Genomic DNA, 24465 nt, shown 5'->3' with positions numbered 1-24465 from the left:
CAATACCAGAACCCTTCACCAGTGTAGCATTCAAAACCATAATTCAAAAGAAAGCAATAAAAACAGAAAGCTCCTCTGACTTCTGAAACACTATACTCTAACCAATTGTGTTTTTGGAACCATATGACTTCTGAAAGCTCCTCTTCGCGCCTTCTATTTTTGTTTGTGGATATTTATGATCAACTTGTTGACATGGAGGGGCAGGCCTAGGATTTTAAGGTTTGGTATGCGAAATAGGAAGAGGTAAAACAAAATTCAACCCAAAGCCTAACATTTGATATCTATAATTTCATATAGTTCTAACTAATAGTTGTATAATATATAACTGATATAAGCAGAATTAGTCATAAATTTAATGTGTTTAATATATGGAAGTACTAAACTACTGATTGACAATCGTTTGACATATCAAATATGATAAAAAGAAATCTTACAATATGGTATTTAAGTACCATTTTTTTTCTAAAAATAGCGGGATCATTTTTCCTCTTCATGTTTCAGATTAAAAAAAATAATCAACAATATGGTATTTCAGTGCTACTTATTGAGTTATTATTGTGATACTTTGTGAAAAATATATGCACTACAATCTACAGATTTAAGTATATATCCACGAATCCATCAACATCACGCCATCACACCATGGTTAATGCACAAAATTAGGCAGCCATTCACTACAATAAACAAAGTACAGCTCTCTTGCGTTAAAATCTGGTGTACACTTGTCCAGTCTACAAAATTAGACAACAAATTGGGTTCAAATTTTCTCTTATATATGGACCACTTAAGCAGTTCAACAGGAAACAATCTAACAAATGTGCGATTCAAACTTCACATTCAACGAATTGGAAAGTGAGGATCGAATGGCTTACCTCTGGCAATCGATTGAATCGAATCAGAACTACTCGGCGGTGCGCGCGCGGTGAGCAAGGGGAGATGGCCGACCGAGCGAGAGAACGGCGTCTGCAACCGGCCGAGGGCGATGCCTCGACGGCGTCTGTGCGCCGCCGCGCCGCGCCGCGCGTTCGAGCGAGGGGGAAGGCCAGGAGATGCCCAAGTGGTCTAGGGTTACTTGATTTTGGGACTTCGTTTTGGCTATTGGGCCTGCAAAAGGAAAAAGTACACCGAAGGTCCCTTAACTTGTTATCGAGTTACAAAATCATCCTTGAACCACAAAACCGGGTACAACGCATCCCCTAACTTATAAAACCAGTGCAAACTAGGTCCCTTGACGGTTTTGACTCCGGTTTTATCCTACGTGGCAGCTGACTCAGCGTGGGACCCACGCGGGCCCCACACTCAGGGTGACCACGTCATCATTTCTTTCCCTTCTTCTCTCCTTCATCCTCTCTCTCAGTTTTCTCCTCGGTGGGGTGAGGACCTGGGCGGCCGGCGACGGCGCCTTGGTGGGGCGAGGTGGGAAAGGGCGGTCAGCGACGGCGGGCGACAGAGGAGGATCGGTGCGCAGGCTGCGGGGGAACACCTGGGCGGCCGGCGACGGGTGGCGGGGTGGAGACAGGCGCTGTGGCGGCGAGCGACGGAGGAAGAGCGGTGCGCATGCGGCGGGAGCACCTAGGTAGCTGGCGACGGGCGGGGGGGGGGGGTGGAGGCACGCGTTGTGGCAGCGGACGACGAAGGAAGAGCGGTACGCATGCGGCGGGGGAGCACCTGGGCGGCCGGTGACGGGCGGCGGGGTGGAGGCACGCGCTATGGCGGCCTCCGCCCTCCACCGCGCCATGGCCGCAGTCCGTGGTGAAGCCCGGATCGAAGAGCGCCGCCGGGGAGGGTTTGGTCGGGGAGGACCCGCCACGGCTGCCGTTCGATCTCAACCTCGCCGTCGTGCTCGCCGGGTTCGCGTTTGAGGCCTACACCAGCCCACCCGTGAGCCCACACGAGGTGGCGGCGGCGGCGACGTGGCGATGGGCGATGAGGCGGACGCCGCCGCCACCGCCGATGGCGCAAGCGCCAGATCCCGCCGCTGACGGCGTGGGCGCCAGATCCCACCGCCACGGGCGGCAGTCCATGGTGGCAAGACGGATCGAGGACGCCGTGTGCCAGTCGTGCGCGTAGCCGCCGTGTGCCGGTCCCTCGCCACCGTGTGCCGGTCCCGCGCCGTCGGCGGCGGCGGCGTGGAGGGAAGCCCTCTTGCTCCCGCTTCGTCGCCGCCGCCTCGTCGTCGCCGCCGCCGGACTCCCGCCTCCCCCACCCGCCGGTTGCACTGCTGTCTGCTGAGACCCTGAGAGTAAAGAAGAGGAGAGAGGAAGAGAGGTGGAGTGGAAGAAGAGGCTGACATTTGGGACTCACGTGGGTCCCACGCTAAGTTAGCTGCCACATCAGACAAAACCGGAGGCAAAACCACCGAGGGACCTAGTTTGCACTGGTTTTGTAAGTTGAGGGATGCGTTGTATCTGGTTTTGCAGTTCAAGGACGATTTTGTAACTCGATGACAAGTTGAGGGACCTTCGGTGTACTTTTTCCGCCTACAAAATGAGGAGATGAGGGAGGAGGGAACCAGCCTGTCAGGCTTTTCTATTGGGCTTCTTTCTATCAATAGTTTCTTTTCTATATTTTCTCATATACATACGAAATATATCGATTTTGCTAAATATTTGTCCGGTGATTTTTTCTATAGTATTTAACGTTTTTCTAGCCGCATGATGTTTTCCAAGATTTGTGCAACAGCAGGGTTAGTTGAGTCCATGACTGAGTCAACCTGTCCTGTACATCACGCATGTCAGTAGCCATTTATTTCTTCTATCTATTTCTTTCTTCTTTTTCTAGTTACCAAAATTTACAGTGCACTTGTATTAAAATTATAGTGCACTTACATGCCATATCTACTGTTTTTACAAATGTAATTTTAGTTATAAAGCACTGTAATTTTAGTTATAAATGCAACATTTAACACTTTAGATATCTGCACGGTTTTTCAAGCAATGTATTTGTACTAAAACGACAAATATTCTAGTTACCAAAATTTACAGTGCACTTGTACTAAAATTACAGTGCACTTACATGCCATATCTACTGTTTTTACAAATGTAATTTTAGTTATAAAGCACTGTAATTTTAGTTATAAATGCAACATCTAACACTTCAGATATCTGCACGGTTTCTCAAGCAATATATTTGTTCTAAAACGACAAATATTATAGTTACCAAAATTTACAGTGCATTTATACTAAAATTACAGTGCACTTATATGCCATATCTACTATTTTTATAAATGTAATTTTAGTTATAAAATACTGTAGTTTTAGTTATAAATGCAATATTTGTGTTAATCTTTACTGAATACTACTCTACTAACAAGCACAATCACAGGCTATTTGAATGGTTTCTCTGTACTGTTATTTTTTTTACCGTTGGATGCAGATCTGAGGAGAGAAAAAATTTGGGTGATTTTTGCCTAGATAGTCCCGAAATATAGGACGTGACTATACCAGGTACCACTTCATCTATGATAGACATTATCCACCTATACTTCAAATACAATTTTCTCTTAAATTACTCATCCGATCTACGATCCGATTACACCGTTGTGTTCGTAACAATTAAATCTTTATAACAAGATCTCAAATGATTATATTTTGATGAAAGAATATAAATTACTTTTATAATATATCTAAATTACTTTTAGATTTCACTAAGTTACTTCTTAGACATATAAAAGTAATTCAATAAAGTCTAAAAGTAATTTATATATACTATAGAAGTAACTTATAACAAAAAGAAAGTAACTTATATAATATATGTTAATTATTTTAAAACTTTATTGAATTTACTTTTATATGTTTAAGAAGTAACTTAGTGAAATCTCAAAGTAATTTAGATATATTATAAAAGTATTTTTTTATTTTTTTTATCAAAATATAATCATGTGAGATCTTGTTGTAAAGATTTAATTGTTACGAACACAACGGTGTAGTCGGATCGTAGATCGGATGAGTAGTTTAAGAGAAAATTGTATTTGAAGCATAGATGGTAGGAATATTTTTTCTATTTGCTTGATCAATTAGTACTATAGTAAAATAAGATTTTTGAAGACACATATCTGGACAATGACAATGGTTGGTAGCGTTGTTTGTTATGACTAAACCGATCGAGAGCGCTCTCGATTTAGATTTTACGATATTCTAATATAGAATGTGATATATCTAACTCAGTGAATTTGATATCCGACTCTCGATTGGTCATTGGCCCCTCCCTCTTGCTTGCATTTGCAGACGCTGAAACGACGACAAGAAGGTGAATGTCGGTTCGGGAGAAAGCACGAATGTGTGTGGCCGTGGCCGGTTAGCTGCGCAAGTTCGCATAGCGCGGCACGGCGGCACACCCCCAAAATCACATGGCACAGAGGATTAATATCAGCGAATGTACGATAATTTAATTTGTTATTTTTATTACAATTTATAAAAGTTGATCATTTGAATTTATATATTTGTGAAGTGATATATTTTATATTAATCTATGGTACTAAATTTTTAAAATTATTTAATAACTATTTAGATGGCACGCACGAAGCTAAATCATTTGGGTGGAACAAACAGGCAAGCAATACGCATGCGGACGTGGTGCACGCATGCATGCACCAACGAACTGACCAAGCCTGCACAGATCCATATGTGTGTGCGAGCCAAACTGCACCGCACCAACGTTATGAGGTTTGACGCTCCAATCTATTTTGTCATTACATTAGGTAGCACGGTGGCCCGTGTAGATTACGAGGCTAGTATCATTATATTTTTCTCATATAATAGCATATATATTTCTCAAATTATTATTAAAATATATTAAAATGATAATATAATTTTAAATTTTATACTAACTTTACCAAACTACAAATGTGTAATATCCATATTGTACTGCATATATGTAATAGTTATTAATTATTTTTAATATCAAATTTTAGTTATTTATAATTAAATTGTATTTCTATATGGACTTTAGACTCGTCTTTTAATATTCTTTATTTTTAATTCCGAATTTTTATTATTTATAAATTGTATTTCTATATAGACTTTAGGCTTTTCTTTTAATATTATTTATTTTTAATTCTGAATTTTTATTATTTCTAATCGTATATCTGGACTCTAAACTCATCTTCAATATTCTTTATTTTTTAATTTTGAATTTCAGTTCCTTCTAAATTGTATTTCTATATGGACTCTAGACTCTTATTCCCATATTTTTTTTAATTTCGAATTTTAGTTATTTGTAACTTGTATTTCTATATGGACTCTAAACTCTACTTTTAATTTTATTATTTTCATTTTGAATTTTAGTTAATTCTAAATTCCTATAGGGACTTTATACTCTTTTTTTAATATTCCTTATCTTTTAGTTCCGAATTTCTATTATTTCTTAATTGCATTTCTATATGGACGCTATACTCTTCTTCTAATGTTCTTTATTTTATCATTTCGAATTTCAGTTATTTCTAAATTGTATTTCTATATGGACTCTATACTCTTCTTTCAATATTCTTTTTTTATTCCGAATTTAGTTATTCTAAATAGTATTTCTATATAGACTCTAACATAATCTTAATTTTCTTTTTTTTAACTCTGAGTTTTCATTAGTTCTAAGTTATACCGGCATGGACTCTAGTCTTCTCTTATAATATTCCTTATTTTTTAATTTCGAATTTTAGCTATTTCTAAATTATATTTCTATATGGACTCTAGTTAATATGAGAATTTCTAAGCCGTGAGAGCGAACGTGGAGACCCTTTTTCTATTTTCCTTTAATAATTTAATAGATAGATTTATCAGATTGATCGATGGTTAATTTGTTTTGCGAGATGACGCGTCCGTCGGCAACTGCGCACCATCGCCAGGCACGATCGAGATTGATCAGCATGCATGCCCGTCCCACGAGTAGACCGATCGATCTACTTCGTAAATGCATATATGTGATCGATACATGCATGGCTCATGTATTTACATGTTTAATTAATCTTTTACTTTTAATTCTACTAGAAAAAAATATCCGTACGTTGCAACGGGTAAAGACGTTTTTTCACTTATATATTAAGAGCTAAGCAATAAATTGAAATATTGAGATCGCTATATACATTATAATTGAAAAATTCAATGAAAATCTTTCCTAGGTCTAGGGTCGATAGCCTTCCTTCCATTTTAGCCCATAGCCAGTCTGCTACGTCCCTCTGTTTGGCCTGCTTCCCTTTGATCCAGCCACAAGTAGCCAAGTAGCCGTAAGCTCAGCTCGCACAGTCTACTACTATCTTCAACCCCTCAAAGATAGTCCCATGGCTGGATGGTTGCTGGAGCAAATCTCCCCATCAAATTTGGTCGAATCTTTCTCGATCACCCAAAATTGGTTGAGGATTTTTGATCCACCCAATCTTCTCTTTCTGTTTTTTTCAAAATCAGAGTGTAAAACTCTTTGTTCCTTATCAAATCCGGTCGAATCTTTCTGGATAACCTAAAATTGGTTGAGGATTTTTGATCCACTCAATCTTATCTTTCATTTTTTTTTCCAAAATCAGAGTGTAAAACTCTTTATTCCTCATCAAATCCGGTCGAATCTTTCTGGATAACCCAAAATTAGTTGAGGGTGTTTGATCCACTCGATCTACTCTTTCTTTTTTTTTTTCCAAAATGAGAGTGTAAAACTCGGGATAAAAATGACCGGGGAAGATCGCCTTCCGTTTTTTCCAAAATCAGTGTAAAACTCAGGATAAAAACGACCGGGGAAAATCGTCGTTATCATCGGCAACTGTTAAACGGATATTAAATTTGACAAATTAAATCTGAATCGAAAGGGAAAATAATGGAGGAAATGATGAGGGAGGAGTGGGGAATCGATTTTTCAATTAAAATGGAGGAGAAAACGCATAATCGATATGGCAGTGGCGGCGCGACAGGGTTCAACTCGGGAGGCGTGTGGTAAAAAGATCGGATTAAAAAACCAGATGAGAAAACCAAAAGTGCACGGGAGAAAAAACCGGCGACAAAAAATTGATAAAAAAACCAAAAATGGCCGGGAGGCGCGATGGGATTAAAAAAAGGGACGAAAAAAACAAAGAGCCTAAGCACGTACGAAAAAAACTCTTTCACATGCAGAAAAAAGTTGAAAAGAATATCCGTGCAAAGGAACCAAACGGACTTTTTTTTTTTGTTCTTTTTAGTGGCGAGACTTTTTTTTTTTTATGGAAGTCGGACGCAAGATGCTTTTTTTTCTATTTTACTGTCGATAGAAGTTTTTTTTATTGCTTTTGAGTTGGACTTTGTTTTTTCGTTTTTACCTCTTTAAGTCGGACTTTTTTCTTTATTAAAAATTTTGGTTGATACAACATAAAATTAAAAAATTGACTGAAACACGGATAACGTATCAAAGTTCCGATAAAAATATATTTAATTTTTATAGTAGTAGAGATTGGTCGGCTACTTGGCTATTGGTTTTGCATGCACGCCAGAGCCGTCGTGATTGCTGGATCAGCATCGCGGGGTACACGGCCGGGATCCTTGCCGCCGACAAGGGGCTTCGCCTCGACGTGGACTGCCTCCGCCACGATCGGGCGACCGGGTCCTTGAACCAGCTAACACCATCGGCACCGGGAAGCCTCGCCGTAGCTTGTCCCTACCCCGCCGAGAGGCCTCACCGCCTTCGTCATTGACTTGCCATTGCCTGCTGCCAGGAAACACGCACATGATGTGTTGATCCAATGCATATATGCATGGCTTAACTAACACTAGGCTCTGTAATCCCAATGGAGAACCCTTTATAGTTCCCGTTTTTCAACCAAGGCTACGAATTAATCTCGGTTAAAATAACCGGATCAGTCTCGGTTGGTGTTACCAACCGGGAGTAAGTTTTTATTTTTCTATTTCACATCCCCCACGTCTAATATCTCTAAATCATTAAAAAAAATCATCTCCAACATCCCAAATCATCCACAACAACATTCTCAAATCAAATCATCCACAACAACATATTCATTCCCAAATCACAAAATCATCTTCTGAACTAACAACCATTCACAGATTAATAAGCATTCACAGAAAGGAAACAATCATTCACAGATTAATAAGGAAAAAAAAGGCAAAATTGATTATATAGCATCGAAAGTTCACGTTTTTGGTTTTATAGCACCGAAAGTTACCGGTTTACTTTAATAGCATCCAAAGTTCACCCTGTTCCCATTTTTAGCACTTCCGTCAATTTTTCCGTCCGTCTTGATCGTTATTGATCCAGCCACACATATGATATGACATTTCTACCCCTCATTGACATGCATTATACTTGTACTTGTGAGGGGTAGAAACGTCATATCGTGTGTGTGGCTGGATCAAGACAGACGGAAAACGATCGAGAATTGACGGAAGTGTTAGAAATGAGAACATGGTGAACTTTGGGTGCTATTAAAGTGAACCGGTAACTTTCGGTGCTATAAAACAAAAAAAGTGAACTTTCGATGCTATATAACCAATTTTCCAAAAAAAAAAAAAAAAAATCAGCCACATGCTGCTGCCGCCGGGCCTAAACGGTTGATTTCGCCTAGGGGCTTTGAAAAATAAGCTCTCAGTTGTCGCGGGAGTGGCGCGCGGCGTGCCTTGCAACCCTCCGCTGCCTCCTCTCCTCGATGGTCCGCTGGTCCTCCCGGAAGCAGTCGAGCGAGCAGTAAAACCCAATCCGGAGTTTCCCCTCCATGTCGTCGCCGCAGCGGAGGCAGTTGCTCTCCGTCGCCTTCAGCACCGGGAGCAGCTCGTAGTACGCCCCCTCCTCGTCGACGCCCGTCAGCACGGGGTCGCCGAGCACGACGCCCATGAGGTCCGCCCACCACTCGGACCCCGTGCAGCGCACGCAGTGCCGGCCGTCGCCGTGCTCCTCGATGCCGCGCAGCACGGCGTCGGCGAGGGGCTGGCCGGTGGCCGCGTCGGCGTGCGCGTCGTGGTGGGAGCAGAGGTCGGCGCGGAACGAGGCGCCGCAGGGGAGGCAGAAGGCGTCCCTGGGCAGCCGGGACGTGTAGTCCTGGGCGGCCATGCAGGCCGCGACCCCGCGCGGGAGCGCGTGCCGCCCGTCCGCCGTCCGCCGCCGTCGAGGTCGACGCGGAGCAGCGGGTCGTACCAGCGCGAGACGGCGGCGTGGCGGTGGTGGTAGCGGCAGCAGTGGGAGCAGAAGGCGACGCCGCACCGGATGCAGTAGGAGTCCCTCCGGCACGTCCCGGAGAAATCCTGGGATCGGAAGATCGTCCTCCCTATCCGCATCAGCTTCATGTCCTCCTCCGCCAGCGGCGGCGCCGCCGCCGCCGATGAGGACGCCATCGATCAATCCCAACTGATCGATTCGATTGTTTCGATCTGCCGCCTTGTATATGTACGCGCGACTGCGGTTTCTGCGGTTAAGCCGGATTCGGAGTCCATCTATCCATGTATGGTAATGGTATTAGGCCCTTTTGTTTAGGTTTAGGCTTATTGGCTTAGACTTTTAAGTTAACTTATTGGCTTAAATGATTTATAAGCCGGTGGATTTAATGTCCTAAGTTTAGTGGTGGAGTTATACATCAACCTCACATAAGCTAAAAAAGCTTCTCCAACCTAGCTTTTGGCTTAATAGTGTTAGACTGGCTTATGGCTTTAAAAAAGCCAAACAAATAAGCTGCTTATTTGTTTAGGCTTAGACTTTTTGACCTATAAGTTGGCTTATAAGCCTAAACAAATAGGGCCTTATAGTCGTATACGCTAACTACTGCTAGGTCGGGTCGGAGACAAATTAATCACCTCCAGATCCTAGCCAAAATTTTTGATAAATTTATCCGAAAACTTATTTAAAAAATAACCCGTACCAAAAATTAATGACAAAAATAAACAGATTCAGCGCAAACCACGTTTGGGGGTAAAAGGTAATTAATACAAAAGTATCATCAAGTTTGTTATATGTGAACGTAGCCTGGTGGTGTGATACTCAGACTTATATGCGGAAAATACTTAAAGTCGGACGTCCGATCCACGAATAAACAATCGGACGCGTCGGACACCTACTCGTATATTTCAGCCTATACAGACTACGGAGTGTACCCGTCAATAGCTTCTCTATACATTTTTTCTTTTCTCATTCACAGTGTATGCTGCACATGTCATGTCATGTCTATTCATACATGTCCACACGTAATTTTTTTACTCATCTCCACCCTTTTCTCCGCCTTTAAATGTTTTTTTCTCCTAAAATAATTATCCAATCTATAATATGATTACATCATTGTATTCCTTACAGTTAAATCTTAACAACAAGATATTACACGATTATATTTTGATAAAAAAAAATCAGACGATGTTTCATCCATTACAAAAGTTTGTTTCAGTTCACTCTATAAAATATTTAAGAGAAATGCAACATTTAAAAATACAGGCTGCAACACTAGCAACCACTTATATGAAACACTTAGTCCTACTGTCCTAATGAGTGAAACAAATAAAACATATCAGAGATACAAAATATTAAAAACCCGATATTGTTGAAATATTTTTATATCACATATGAACACTAAACTATAATTATTGAAACATTATAAAATACTTGCTAAAATATTCCAAGAACACCACGTGCAACATTTGCAAATTAAATAGTGAAACACCATATGAATACTAGCTGAAACATTTAAATATAATAGGTGCAACATTTGAAAAATTCATGAATAAAGCTAAATATATTCCCTAATTAGCTGATCGAAGCCGTCAACGGCGCTAGCAAGGCATGCCAGACCGGCTGCCTCCCCCCTCTCTTTCTCCCTAATTTGGCAGCGGCGCTATTCCCCCGTGCGGCTCGTCCTCAACAAAGCCAGCAGCTAAATTCACCACCCGTCGACCACCGCCTCCTAACTCCATGGCCTACCTTGCCACTGTTGGATGAGTTCCCCCACCGCCGCTCTCCATTCTCATGGCTTTGGCAATCCGGCTGCCGCCTAAAGCTATACCTTTAACAGGGGGAACCCCTCCCCCCCCTACTCCCCTCCAACCCCAACCCCAACCCATACCCCAAAACTCTAAATTCTAACCTCACCATCACTGGAGAAGTGGATCTTGTTGTTGTTGCTGCCACCACTAGGAGTCGCAATCGCCGGTGAGTTCTCTCTCTCTCTCGGTCCAATGCTAGGTTAAAGGTCACTGAAAACTTGAAAACTAGCAATTTCGAAAAAATATAAATGCCCTAAACTGCACTAAAAATTAAAAAAAAATAATTGTGGCCGATACTGCCAAACGTCAACATGTACTCTAAGCATGTTTTACAAAGTTACTTTCCACATATAAATATTCGGACTATTGACCATAACCGTGGTAACCTGGTGATCAAGGGCTTTCAATATTAATGTGATAGGGTGTAGAATTTTTATGTGGGATCTAAACATAGCCGTAATTTATGGTAATTGGTTACTGATCTAGAAGTGGTGTGAGCAAAGAGCCTACAAGAAGAGATTTCTTGAGGAAAGAGACTAAGAGTAAACTATATACACGTATATACTGTACCTACATCTATTGTTTTTGAAAAGAATTTGGGTATACCCGGTACCCAGGAGGCCAGGACTGTGTCCACCAGTGGGTGCGAGGATGCGCGAACGGCTGCACGCAGTTGAAGCCGTGGAGGGAGCGAAGGGATCGATAACTCGACGCTAGGGAGAACAGCTAGACTCGTTGAGAGGGTCATGTGCAAAACAGACATTTCACATCTGTAATCAGCGCTGGCATGCCTGCATTTCCTGCTACATGGGTGTAATTGACAAATATATGGGGTCAAATACAAGATTACCATTTAGAGAGCGGCCACTTATAAGTGTTGCAAATACTCAGTACAATCACTCTTAACCCAAAAGTTAAGAGACAATTATTATTACATGCTAGTTGGATCGTCCTAATAAATATAATGCATGCACCAATAGAATTAAAAATATTGAAGGTAAAAGATTTAAAAATAATAATTAGTGAAGAAGATGTGCTAATTAATTATATGTATGCATGCAAGTCTTATATTATTAAACATATGAAAAAAGTAGTTGTGACTTATATTATGGAATGAAAAGAGTAGTTAAGTTTCCAGCTCACATGTTCTTCAGCAAAGATGGTTTGCACTACATCAAACGGCCATCGACATCCAAAGGAAGGTAAAAGGCAATTGTCATATATGTTAGAACTTAGAACTATTAGACTGAATAAAAGAGCTACTCCCTTCGTAATAAAATAAACAATGTTGATTCATTTTACTAGGATGTATCACAGCCTAGTGCGAGTGTTTTTTACAGATAGAGTACAGTGCAAGGAAAAAAATATAGTATGATTTTAAATACAATTGGGAGTCAATTCATGTATTTAGGGGTTGTTTGGTTTACTACCACAATTTGCCTCACCATGCCACAACTCAGGTTAGGCAGGTTTGATTATGTTAGACACCTGTTTGGTTCGTGGCACACTGATGGTAAGATTTCTTCACCATAATATCGGTCCCACATGCTACTGATATATAAAAGTGTGGCAAGTTTGCTCTTTTGTGGCCAAAATGTGGCTTTAATTTTATTGGATACATGTTAAACATGTTAGTTAATTAAAGTATAACAAGCTTTGACAATATGGGTATACCAACCAAACATAGAATCACAATTCACAATGCCAATTAAAATTGAATTCCATGTCGCCGCTGATGACAAGGCTAAATATTTGACACGAGAGAAACTTACATTCTAGTACTATACTACTTACATCCTGCAACAAAGTAGTAGTACTCCTTAATTGTAATTTTGCTTTTTGTTTCGCACAACGTAGCCGAGGCACAAATTAATGGAATAAGTCCATTTTACTTCCCTCGTCTCTTGTGCATACGTGAATAACATCCCTCAACCGAAAAACCGGTTATAATGCCTCCTTCTTCTCTGAAAACCATAGCAAATCACCTCCCTTGGCGGTTTCGGAGGCGGCTTTGTTCTACGTGGCACTTACGTGACGGGTTGACTTCCCATGTGGCATCGACGTGGCGCTTACGTGGCACTAAAATAAAAACAAATGTAAATGGGACCCACGTGTCAGTGAAAAAAATAAAAGCAAATTATTGGGCCAACATGTCAGTTGCCTACGCCGCCGTCGGAGGCTAGGCCGAAGACAATCCCCACCGTCGTCGACAACTTCCGCAGCCTGCTCAAGTCCGGCGAGACGCTCATTCGCTTCGCCTTCCTCGACAACTCCGGCCACCCGCCTCTGCCTCGGCTGCAGCCACAGTAGCACCCACACCACCGACGACCGGCCGCCGTCTTCGCCGTGGGGACCTTGCCGCTACCCAGGGAGCGCCATCGCTGCCGGCCACCGTGCGCTTCTCCCCGCTAGCCGCCACCAGCGCCCAGCTCCTCTCCGTCAGTCTACTCTCCGTCCGTCGCTAGCGAGCATCGCTGCCGCCAACGAGGGCCACCGCTGGCCGTCGCGGGCCTCTGGTTCTCCCCGCCAGTCACCGGAATACGCCTCTGTATTAGGAGCAGATATTCCGCCACCGCCGCTGCCGCTGCTCCAGCCAAGGTGAAGAGAAAGGCCGAGGGAGAGAGAGAGAGAGAGGAGGAAGAAGGGAGGAGAGTTTGCACTGACATGTGGGTCCCACCACGCTGAGTCAGCTCGTCAACAGGGTCAACAACGCCACGTCGGATGAAACCGCCAGCCAAACTATCGAGGGAGGTGATTTCCTCTGGTTTTCAAAGAAGAAGGAGGCGTAAATAATTTTCTGTTTTACTTTCTTTTTTCTCCTGTCCCTCCCTTTTTACTCTCTTTGTAAATAATTTTGGTTATTATTTAAAATCATACCGTGGGGCCTCCCTCACTGTTTTTAGGTAAAAAAAAAAGAGAAGAAGGAGGCGTTATACCCGGTTTTCCAGTTGAGGATGTTATTTACGCAAGCGCAAGAGATGAGGGAGGCAAATGGACTTATTCCCAAAGTAACTCACGGCTTCTGGGACAAGAGAAGCCCGAGCGAAAGGCCGAAATACTAGCAAACAGCTGCGCGGCCCACGAGAGAGAAAGCAGCTGCCATGCCATTCCCCACGCCGTCTTCCTCACTTCCTCCCTTTCGAATCTGAAATCCCAAAATTACACGCCGCCGCCGCCGCCGTATCCCCATGGCCCCCGGCGACAAAGGGCCCGCGCCCTTCGCCGCCGGCGACCTACCCCCGGAGGGCGGAACCGGCCGCGCCGGGAAGGGATCTGTGCCCCTCACCGTTTCCCAAATGGATAGCTACTCCGCCATGGCCGGGATGGGGAGCGGCGAGGTCGTCAAGGAACACCCCGTCATGGACCACGTCGCCGAGATCTCCGCCGAGGATTCCAAGCATCCTCCGGTCGACGCCAAGGCTTCCGTCGCGGACAGCGACCTCGATCTCGCTGCCAAGGCCTCCAAGGTCCCTCCCGTCGTGGACTGCGAGCCCGACATCGCCGCCAAGGGCTCCTCCGACCTGGCTGCCAAGGCCTCCAAGGTTCCTCCCGTCGTGGACTGCGAGCCCCACATCGCCGCCAAGGGCTCCTCCGACCTCGTCGCCAAGGGCGCCAGTGACCGTTCGGAAGGCGCCTCCGACCTCGCCGCCAATGGCGCCAGTGAACCTTCCGAACACGTTGCGGACGTCGCCTCCAAGGGCGTCCATGACCTTCGGGAAGGCGTTGCTGACCTCGTCGCCAAGGGCGCTGTCGACTCTCCTGTCCATGGCGACGAGGACCCCTACATGGACGGCGAACTCCCCGGGGAGGGCATTCTCATCCGCCACAATCGTCCTGGTATAGACCGCCTCGCAAACGATTGCATCATGAAGATCCTCCAGTGCCTTCCTATCAAGGAGGCCGTCCGCACCAGCGTCCTCGCCAAGCGCTGGCACAACCTATGGATGGACATGAATAGTCTGGTGTTTTGCGACATGCCACCCGCTGGCGCTGGTATGACCTTGGAAGCACGCCACTCTAGGCGATTCCGTGACATTATCAATGGCACACTGGCGAGCCTTGGCAGCAGATACATCAATCGCTTGCTGTTCTATATCACAAACCGTGCAAATAATAATCCCGATCGCTTGGCCGAGTGGCTCTCAATAGCTTCCTGGAAGGTGACTGGAATGTTTTCGCTGCAGTTGCCTGCCGTGATGGAGGGTGATCAGATGGTTCTAGATCTTCCATGCTTTCGGTCAGCACAGGTGATATCCCTGACGGGGATTAGAGTGGAGATCAGGCTACCCAATGTAGTATTTAATGATCTACGCCAATTAGCTTTGGGTGGCGTCGTCTTCGGAGAGCTGGGGGCTGGCCTTGGGCATGTGGTGTCAGTTTGTTGTCCAAAACTACAGGTTTTGCAAGTGTCTAATGTCCGGGGCTTAAGAGACCTTTTACTGGACACCCCTTCATTGATTGTGTTGGAGCTTATTCAAGTGGTTGAGTTAGAATGGTTAGTGGTAAAGGCTTCTAAGCTACAGATACTTCACGTGAGAAACTGTAACTCACTTGCAGAGAATGAGAAGACTCCTAATCCAGAGGTGCGGGCACCAATGCTCAAGGTTGTTGATTAGCAAGGTCCAAGTCCTATGAATGTTTTATTCTCTGAGAATGAGTTCCTGCAAAGTTTGTGTGTTAGAGAGATTTCTTCTGGTGTCCGTGAGCATTCTACTTATTCAAGGATTATGCGGAAGTTCAAATACAGCGATTCTTTGACTATACATTTGCCAATATCAAAAGTAAGCACCTTTGCTTAATCTTGATTCTTGGTTTACTATTGTTTTGTTTATCTCTTATGGGCTGAAGAAGATTTAATAACTGGATTTGCTAAACAATATTCAATTGAACATTCAAGACAAGGGGGAGGGGATGAGTTAGGTTTGAGGGACACAACTTCTTTTGTTTATGTATGAGTGGGGCTTGGACTTCGATTTTCTTGTCTGCCTACAAATCTGATTGATATCACTTTTTTGGCTACTGACTTAGTGTCATATACATAGTCCCTAAAATAAAGCAATTTGTTCCAATTAACTAGTTAGTTTTATTAATATTGCCATATTTGAGCCAGCGTGAATAGGGTTTGGATTTTGGAGCAATTTTATTTTTTATGTGTTTAAAGCGTACAATACTACAACTTATTACTTATTCATTAACAAGTTCTAGCATACACAAATCGAATTGTCTTTACTTAGTTATAACCAAGTAGAGAAAGATTGGTGGCAGTATGCTACCATTTGAAGTGGTATATTACTTACACGTTACTAGCTTTATTCAAACAGAGTAGTAAGGTTTCTAGTAATGTTGCTGGTGGTTATGACCTTGTAAGGATGTCACTGCCGTATGCATCTGAATATTAAGATGCTTTTGTACATAATAACATGTTGGGTGTCTGATTGCAATTCGCTTTTGTGCATATATTATTTAATAACAAGTAAATTTAACTTGTGTTCAGTTAATTTTGTAAAGATTTATATTTGATACTAAGGATCATGACTTTTGTGTTATTTGATATATACTTGTAGGATGTAAACAAACACCAAAAGTTCATGGAGCATATTCAGCTTCCGGGAACTAAAATGCTGGAGGTGTACCTGACAACAAATGGACATGGGTTTAGGGGGACACTGTTTCATCTTCTGAAGAAAACATATGAAATGAGAAAGCTACATGTCATTCTTCTGAACTGCGTATGTCTCTTGAAACCTAAGTTCTTTATCCTCTATTTTGATTTGCTAGTCTGCTTGTTTTATAAAATTCAACTTATCTTAGTACTCTCTTTATTTTAGGACCACAAGGATTGCTTTTCTTCTTGTCCCTGTACACTGGCAAGTTGGAGAGGCGAAGAAATCTTATTGCCTATGCCTAGTTTGAAGGAATTCATGCTAAAGAACTTTAGAGCTACAAATGAAGAGAAAGAGATAGTAAGGATGGTGTCTACATTTTCTCATCTCAAGAAAATTACTTTGGTATGTTGGCAACGATCGTTACCCGATAAAATAATTACCATCACCAATGATGACGACAAGTTGAGCGAAGCAGCAGTAGAGAAGATGCTCCAGGAGGCTGAGAAGTGCAGTGTCAGATGATGTCAAATATTGTGTGAATGACAAATGGGTCCCGCAGTAGAGAAGATGCTCCAGTAGGCTGAGAAGTGAGTCAGATGATGAGTCCCACAATATTTTTGTGTGAATGATAAATTGGTCCCACAGTAGGGAAGATGCTCCAGGAGGCTAAGTGTAAGTCAAATGATGAGTCCCACGGTATTTTTGTGTGAATGACAAATGGGTACCGCACTTAATTTTTTTAATTCTAATGCACATCATCTTCACGTCAACTCCATGTGAAACGAAGACCGAGTCAATACCTCCACATAGGCACCACGCTAGTGAAACCGCTCCCCAAAATCGCCGAGGGAGTTAAATTGCAACGGTTTTAATAGTTGGGGGTTGAAATATCCGGTATTGAGGTTCAGGGATACGAATTAGATTCGGTCACTAGTTAAGGGAGCCAAAGTGAACTTATTCCGCTATACATTGATATTTGATGGCAAGCTTTATATGGGCCGAGCAAGTGAGATTCCTCCGAAACACCAAGGCCCAAGCAAATGAGATTCCTCCGAAACACCCAGGCCCATTTTGTTAGGTTGACCACTTACATGTGGGACCCACGTTACTCGGATTGACTGCTTTTCTCCTCAGCACGCTGGGCCCCACCGCACACAGAGCAGTGAGCGAAGAAAACCACGCGATGATGCCACGTTGCCACACACCCAGCTGGTCAGTCCTATCCGGAACCTGATTCCCACCCAAACCCCATGGCCGCCGACGAGCTCGCCGCCGCCGCCTCCCACTCCTCCTCCTCCTCCCCCGCCGACGAGGACGACGAAGAGGGCATCGACAGCGACGGCTCCAACCCCGACCACGCCGCCGCCCCCCACCCCCCACCGGAGCCCACCGCCGCGATTCCGCCTCCGCCGCCGCCGCCGCAGCCGCAGCCTGGGGCGGGGGCGGAGGACTCGAGGCGGCTGTTCCAGCGGCTCTGGACGGACGAGGAGGAGCTCCTCATCCTGCGCGGGTTCCTCGACTTCACGGCGCGGCGGGGCACCACGTTCGCGTCGCACCAGTACGACACGGGGCCCTTCTACGACGAGATCCGGCGCCGCCTCTCCTTCGACTTCACCAAGAGCCAGCTCGTCGAGAAGCTCCGCCGCCTCAAGAAGAAGTACCGCCTCTGCGCCGCCCGCATGGCCTCCTCCCCCCACGCCGCCGCCGCCGGCTTCGCCTTCAGGACCCCCCACGAGGGCGCCATCTACGACCTCGCCCGCCACATCTGGCCCCCCGCCCTCAAGCGCGACGGCACCGCCTCCGACGACGACGACATCAACCCCGCCGCCGCCGCCACTGCGGCCGTTACGATGCCCGTTGCGATGGAGGATGGTTTTGGCGGAAGCGCCCCTACGCCGACGCCGACGCCGAGGGGCAGGGGAGGGCGGCGCGTACGGCGGAGAATGGCGCAAGAGCAGGAGGCCGCAGCATTGCCTTCCGCGCCGGCGCTGACCTCAACCGATGGAGCTCATCAGGAGCCGCTCGTCGCGGCCATGGAGAACTCATTTCCGCAGATCGCGCAGCTGCCACCGGTGTCGGAGACGGCGCCAATGCCAGTGACTGCCAATGGTGCCAATGAGGAGGCTGTCCGGAGCGTTCTATCACCTCTACTGAAGGAGTTCATCACCTCATTCGCTGTGGCTGGGCAGACTGGTCCAGGAATGGGCTTAAACATGGGATTTGGGGGTGCTGGATTAAACGCTGATATTGCTGGACTTGGTTTCGGCATTGCCGGGCCGAACCCTGGGGTGCCCAGTGCTGATAGGTGGAGGCAGCAGCAGATACTTGAGCTGGAGGTTTATCTCAAGAGGATTGAGCTTGTGCGTGAGCAAGTCACTGCCGCGCTAGATGAGCTCAGGTCATCGGAAGGTTGATTTGTTCTCTTGTTTCATAGTCCTGTTGATACTTTCTCTCATTAGCAGGGAGTACTTTCAACTTCTTCTGTTGTAGTGTGTGCTATTAGTTGATGTATTATAAAATTTTGATTGTATACTTGGATCTAGCTTAGCTGCAGGTAGTTGCCCATAAGGTTAGAGGTGAGAACATCGATATGTAGATGAAATGAGGATCAAAGCTGGTCAATACTTGTAGCTCTACTTTATCTTATAATTTTATAAATTAACCCTTTTATAAAATGCAATGAAGAGTTTTGAGTCAGGAATTTTATGATCCATATTGTTTTGTTTTTACTTGATCAATCTTAATAGGTTGTTGGTTATGCATTTGTTGGTGTATTGTCAGTATTGACAGAAGGAATTGAAAATCAAATAAAATCACACAACTATTAAATCTGCAATCATTATTCTATTGTTTTTTCTACTTCATCAATAAAGTTCGTTTCTCTGAATTCCTGGGATGATACATCATTTTGCAAAGAAAACTTGTATTTTCTGGAAAACAAAAAAATGCTTTCAACCTTTGTGAAGGTTCGAAGTAAACAGCTTGTGATTTTTTTCTCTGTCTATTTAAGCAAAGGTTGTTGGTGCTTGTACTCTTTGGCAGCTTCTGTTGTTAAGTTTCAGTATCTTATATTGAGCACTTGGTGAAGTTTGCTGAACTTTTTGTGAACATTTCCTGTGACAGATAGTCTGCCTGTTCCATTGGATTGCATAGTGCAACCCAATGTTTTCTTGCAGAATAACTCTGGAAATTGCAACAATATCTTTGCTGCTCGGTATACTTTGCACCTATGATGATTGAAGAATCAAATATGAATCAACCATGGAGAATCCATTTTGTTTTCAGAGGAAAAGGAGGAACAAACTAACCAAATATAACATATGCATCATAAAAAAGGGTTGGGATCAAATCTGTGAAGCAAGAACTGAAAAGTACATTTGGAATCCATATACAGTGACATAACTTTCTGTTATAAACCAATCATTCTCCTTCAGAGTTTGCTTGCAGGTCCTGGTTACTGGATGACGCATTCTCCCCCGGGATATCTCTCCTCATAGTAGCAGCCATAGCCATACCCCCGTGGCGGGCAAGGTGGTGGGCAAATGCCGCGGTCGTAGCAGCTGATGGGAGGGAACGAGCAGGGGCTTCTGGGGGGGAAGCACGGCTGGCAGGGGGTAGAGCAGGAGCAGGGGCAGCCTGGCTTGAGCTTGACGTTGCACTTCTCACAGTACTCCTTCCAAGCCTTCTCCAGTTTCTCCTTGGCCTCCTTGCAGGGGTCCTTCTCCTCCTTGGGCTTGTCGTCCTCCACAGAGACGATGCACGCGGAGAAGCACTTCTTCCTCAGCTTGCGCACGATGCGCACCGGGTCGACGATCCCGACCACCGTCAGCGTGCACTTCTCCGCATCAATGTCCATGGACTTGATCCCTGAAGAAGGTGGTAACAGCATGTAAGGCCAACAGAAATGCAATTTGCTCTGCAACCTCATGCAGATGACAGGTTGGCTATGTATGAACAGCCTTCTTCTTCGCTGCTTCAGCTCCAATGCGGAACAGATTAAAGTATGGGTAAAGTGCTAGTAATATTTAGTGACAGATCATGATTTTCAATTATTATAAACCATTTTTCATGATTTTCTTGTGCACGTAGGTCACAGCGTTGCTGGAGAGACAGGAAGAAATACCCTTGATCGTGGCAACAATCGCCAAAATCTCACTCTTGCATGCTCTGCCAATGAGGTCAGCTTTGATAACAGTTTTCTGCAAGAAATTTACAATGATCAAATCACACGGGACAAATGCTTCATGAAAACTAAAACCGATCAGTACGGCCAGCTAATGACTGCAGAATGAGATCTTTGTTTCAAACAAGAACTATCAACATGAAAGCCAACAAGGTCACCACTAACCTTCGACATTGTGGCCAACGCAATCAATCACTTATTGCCTATGCCTGTGTGATGGAGAACAGGAGGTTGTTGCAATGGAAGGGTTTGCAGTTTGCGGAGCCTGTCTAATCTCAAGGTGTTTATATAAGAGGAGCTCACTACTGAAGTCAACTCGGCAACTGCCATGGCGCCATTGGCTGGGACTAAGTCATGGGGGAACATTTCCGCGTTTGTGTGCACAACATGTGTTGTAAACAAATCTAGTGGTTAACCCGCTGTCACAAAATTCTGCTCTGGAAAGTGCGAACAGGGGGGGCTGCAATTTGTTTGTTTCAGTGCCTAGTCAATCCATTCAGTTGATCATTTTTTAGATAATGATCCATTCGGTTGATAAAACTTTGCGAGATGGCAATGATTAGTGAAGAGGGATTGGGCAGTTCTTGTGCTGGTGAGCAACTATATTATAGCAGCCAGTTGTCAGGTTGGTCAGTCTGCGTTTTCTAGGTTTGATTTTTTTTTTAATTCTTATGTGGAAGTTTCAATGCAGCAATGTTTTATTCTCGAATTTGCATATCACCTTCGTGTTCGTGTTTTAGTAGTAGCACACAACACTGACATCACATTATCTTTATTTTGCTTGATTTGTCCAGGTTTAGCATAAACTACATAAGAAAATGACAGGTAGTCAGAGTTCACCGGTTCTGCCTAACTTTTCTCTTCTTCTTTCCCCAGAAAACCAAGCATTTTCAGGGATCAGGGTACAAGTCAATTTTAATTATCCTTTCTTTCAGCGGTGAAGATGATGCAATTTACTGGGCAACAAACCAACAATATTCAGAGGTTCTATAATTTGTTGCACTCGCTTACGGAACGCATGTAAAGCTGTTGTGCTGCTCGGAGTAATCAGCCTGATTAGCCGTAACAACAATCAAGAACGACATGGTTATTATTAAAATTTAAACACGACTCATTGAAACGATCGTTGCAATCATATCATTTTGTTTCTTTTCTGCAGGGATCGATCATACTAGTGTTTTCAGTTTTGTCGGATGGCAGAGGACACAGTAAAGTAGACCAAGAAAATACTGAAGCCCGGACCAAACCCACGCCTACATAGGGCTCCTATGAAAAGCAGGATTTTGAAAACACAAAAAGGAGTGTATTTTCAGGCTCAATCCTACCGAAAATAGAAACACAGAAATTTTAGAAGAAGATGGAAAACATGAGTTTCATCGAATGTTTGGAATCTTCCAAAAAGTGAAGGGATGGAAGAAATACTATATGAATTTTAGAATCCATCTCTACAATCCAAAGGGCTCCAAAGAAAAATTCTCCATAAGAATTGAATGCTTTGAATTCCCTACAGAATCCCTTGGTTCCAAAGGAGCCCTAGGGATGCACTAAGTTACTTACTTTTTTTTTAAAGAGAAGAGTTTTTTTTACCGATCTCTATATCCAACTGGGAACTTAGCCTCTCAAACAAACCAATCTAAAATTCGCTCATATGAGATTTGAACTCAGGATCTTAAGGTGCTGCTCAGGTCACTATAACCATTAATTAGACTACATGCACTAAGTTACTAGCCCATAAAAGTATGATCTATGATTGGGTTAACGGGTCAACCTACTTACACAACTTCTAACCCTGCAGTATTGTCCGACACCAACGGCATGGCTGCACTTGACCTAGTTGCTATGTGCTGGTGGCGAGCCCGTGCGTCTGCCTACTATCACCGGCCCCTGGCTAGTACACTCTAAGCATATACTGTTGCACACTAGGAAACCGAATTGGTGACCGAGCCCAACCTCCAAAGTCAGAACCAAAACACTGCAACCAGCCAAAGACTTAGTACTTCCGATCGATCTTGCATTCTTGCACATGTACGTACGTGCACAGGTCAATTAAGAAATATAATAAGAGAAAAAAGAAGAAGAAGTACTGCATGTGTGTACAATCCAAGGATGGACACGAACGAATTACAGAAACGCATATCAAAATCCAAGTAGTGAAATTAAACTATTGTATGGAATTCGTATGCCTGATCCGATCACGAGAGATTTATCAAATCTTGGATCCATCCAATCCCAGCAACTTAGAATCAGGATCCTCTAACTCCAGAGTGTCACGGTAACTTTCTCGCCTGTGTTTAAGTTACAAGAGAAATGGTTCTTGAAAAATTACCTCAAGGTATACCTAATGTATTACCTTCCGGTACTTTTTCAAGAATAGTAAAATAACTAAGTTACAAAGTTACCATGATTTTACATATAGAGAGAATCCTGATCTGGATATCCAGATCCCGGACACCCTAAGGTCATAGCTCGGTGCCTGAAATTGAAAGTCCATAGGTCGAAACTTATTTTCACCATAATAGACCGAGATAATGAAAAATTAGTACATGCGTGACCGGTCTAGATCTGTTAGTGTCTGTTTGGTAGAGCTCAAACTCTTAAATTTAGCTACAGGAGTAAGGTTTGAAGGAACAACCTAAACCCAATTCTACCTCTCTAGTTCATTTTGTGAGAGCGCTTCATCCAGCTCCGCTCCCATTTTAGGTGGGCTCTAGCCTTTAGCTTTAGAAGAGGTGGAGCTGAAGCTGAAGTTGAAGCAGTGGCAAAGTCTACTGAATGATGCAGTGTCCTCCGGATTCTAGGTGATAGCCAAAGCCAAAGGAAGGTGACGGCTTGTAACTGTAACTGTAGGATTTGTAGAAGTAGCAGTCCGGCAGGGAGCATGGGGTGTGGTAGCAGCTCGCCACGCACACCTTCACGCAGGCGCACTCCGCCTCCTTGCACTGGCACTGGCACGGATCATCGTCATCCTTCTTCTTCTCTGGCTCCGGCGCCGGCGCCGGCGGATCCGGCGGCTTGTCGTCCTCGACGCTGACGACCGCCGCCGCGAAGCACTTCTTCTTCAGCCGGTGCACGATCTTCACCGGGTCCACGGGTCCCAGCACCGTCAGCGTGCACTTCTCCTCGTCGATGTCCATCGACTTGATCCCTGCATATGAAGAAGAAGAAGACAGTGACATGTCAGGTCACTGCCAAGTGGGCCCTTGCACTCATGTAGAATTTGTAGCTTGTTAATTAATTACCTTGTAGCTTGGAGACAGCATGCAAGATGTCCTTCTTGCAGCTTCTGCCGATGAGATCGGCTCTGATCACCGTCTTCTGCAAAAATTGTCAAATTGACAGGATACAGTTAATTAAGCATAATCTATATGCTACCTAGCTAGATCGACTTACTGTCATCACACCAATTAGCTAGTTTTCTTTTAGGCAAATAATTGATGCAGAGATCGATCGATGAAGACCAAACCTTGGACATTGTCTTGATCTGAGCTATGTCACCACCCTTGGGATTTTTGAGAGATGTCGACAGGTGGACAGAAATTCTGTGTAGCTAACCGGAGAGAAAGGGACGTTTGTTCTTGTGTCACTTGCTACTGGAATTTTATGCAGATGCTATCTCTGCAAAGTCTGAATACCATTTTATACAATGGCGACCCAGCAAGTCAACTCGACTGGCAAACAATGTATAATGCAACTTGGGCTTAATTAGGACTAATTTGTGATTGTGGTCACTCTGTTCAGCAAGATAGCAACTATAGCC

General features: G+C 44.1%; 4 protein-coding genes and 1 pseudogene across 5 annotated transcripts; 2 read left to right on the top strand and 3 right to left on the bottom strand.

The window, feature by feature from the left end:
* Positions 1 to 8547: 8547 nt before the first annotated feature.
* Positions 8548 to 9290, bottom strand: LOC127771793 (uncharacterized; annotated as a pseudogene).
* Positions 9291 to 13860: 4570 nt separating this feature from the next.
* On the top strand, positions 13861 to 17307 carry LOC127765482 (uncharacterized). Its single transcript, XM_052290399.1, has 3 exons — positions 13861 to 15700; positions 16484 to 16648; positions 16748 to 17307. The coding sequence occupies exon 1, from the start codon at positions 14108 to 14110 to the stop codon at positions 15533 to 15535; it is 1428 nt and encodes a 475-aa protein (XP_052146359.1). The 5' UTR covers positions 13861 to 14107; the 3' UTR covers positions 15536 to 15700; positions 16484 to 16648; positions 16748 to 17307.
* Positions 17308 to 17719: 412 nt separating this feature from the next.
* LOC127760361 (probable transcription factor At3g04930) lies at positions 17720 to 19226 on the top strand. Its single transcript, XM_052284598.1, has one exon. It carries the CDS (start codon positions 17776 to 17778, stop codon positions 18937 to 18939), a length of 1164 nt encoding a protein of 387 aa, XP_052140558.1. The 5' UTR covers positions 17720 to 17775; the 3' UTR covers positions 18940 to 19226.
* A 753-nt stretch (positions 19227 to 19979) lies between these two features.
* LOC127760362 (heavy metal-associated isoprenylated plant protein 8-like) lies at positions 19980 to 20966 on the bottom strand. The gene is made up of 3 exons (XM_052284599.1): positions 20874 to 20966; positions 20649 to 20724; positions 19980 to 20392 (listed from the first exon to the last, which is right to left on the bottom strand). The coding sequence occupies exons 1-3, from the start codon at positions 20880 to 20882 to the stop codon at positions 19980 to 19982; spliced, it is 498 nt and encodes a 165-aa protein (XP_052140559.1). The 5' UTR covers positions 20883 to 20966.
* Positions 20967 to 22950: 1984 nt separating this feature from the next.
* On the bottom strand, positions 22951 to 24303 carry LOC127760363 (heavy metal-associated isoprenylated plant protein 2-like). 2 transcript variants are annotated; one of them, XM_052284600.1, is made up of 3 exons: positions 24172 to 24303; positions 23948 to 24023; positions 22951 to 23853 (listed from the first exon to the last, which is right to left on the bottom strand). In XM_052284600.1, the coding sequence occupies exons 1-3, from the start codon at positions 24178 to 24180 to the stop codon at positions 23474 to 23476; spliced, it is 465 nt and encodes a 154-aa protein (XP_052140560.1). In that variant the 5' UTR covers positions 24181 to 24303; the 3' UTR covers positions 22951 to 23473. The 2 variants fall into 2 exon arrangements, with proteins under 2 accessions (XP_052140560.1, XP_052140561.1); XM_052284601.1 differs by having other exon boundaries at positions 23948 to 24020.
* Between the last annotated feature and the right edge of the window lie 162 nt (positions 24304 to 24465).

This window comes from Oryza glaberrima, chromosome 1 (genome assembly GCF_000147395.1).
Source record: "Oryza glaberrima chromosome 1, OglaRS2, whole genome shotgun sequence".
In the NCBI taxonomy this organism is placed as follows: Eukaryota; Viridiplantae; Streptophyta; class Magnoliopsida; order Poales; family Poaceae; genus Oryza; species Oryza glaberrima.
The sequence above is the reverse complement of the archived record's forward strand: the minus strand, read 5'-3'. Positions and strand labels throughout refer to the sequence as shown.

What these genes read in the sequence shown, in the direction of transcription:
- LOC127760363 (XM_052284600.1), bottom strand. An exon ending in TGCTGTCTCCAAGCTACAAG is followed by an intron (nt 23,854 to 23,947) that starts GTAATTAATTAA and finishes CTTCATATGCAG; the next exon opens with GGATCAAGTCGATGGACATC.
- LOC127760361 (XM_052284598.1), top strand. Translation starts at nt 17,776, where the DNA reads ATGGCCGCCGACGAGCTCGCCGCCGCCGCCTCCCACTCCTCCTCCTCC.
- LOC127760362 (XM_052284599.1), bottom strand. An exon ending in GATTGTTGCCACGATCAAGG is followed by an intron (nt 20,393 to 20,648) that starts GTATTTCTTCCT and finishes CACCTTCTTCAG; the next exon opens with GGATCAAGTCCATGGACATT.
- LOC127765482 (XM_052290399.1), top strand. Translation starts at nt 14,108, where the DNA reads ATGGCCCCCGGCGACAAAGGGCCCGCGCCCTTCGCCGCCGGCGACCTA.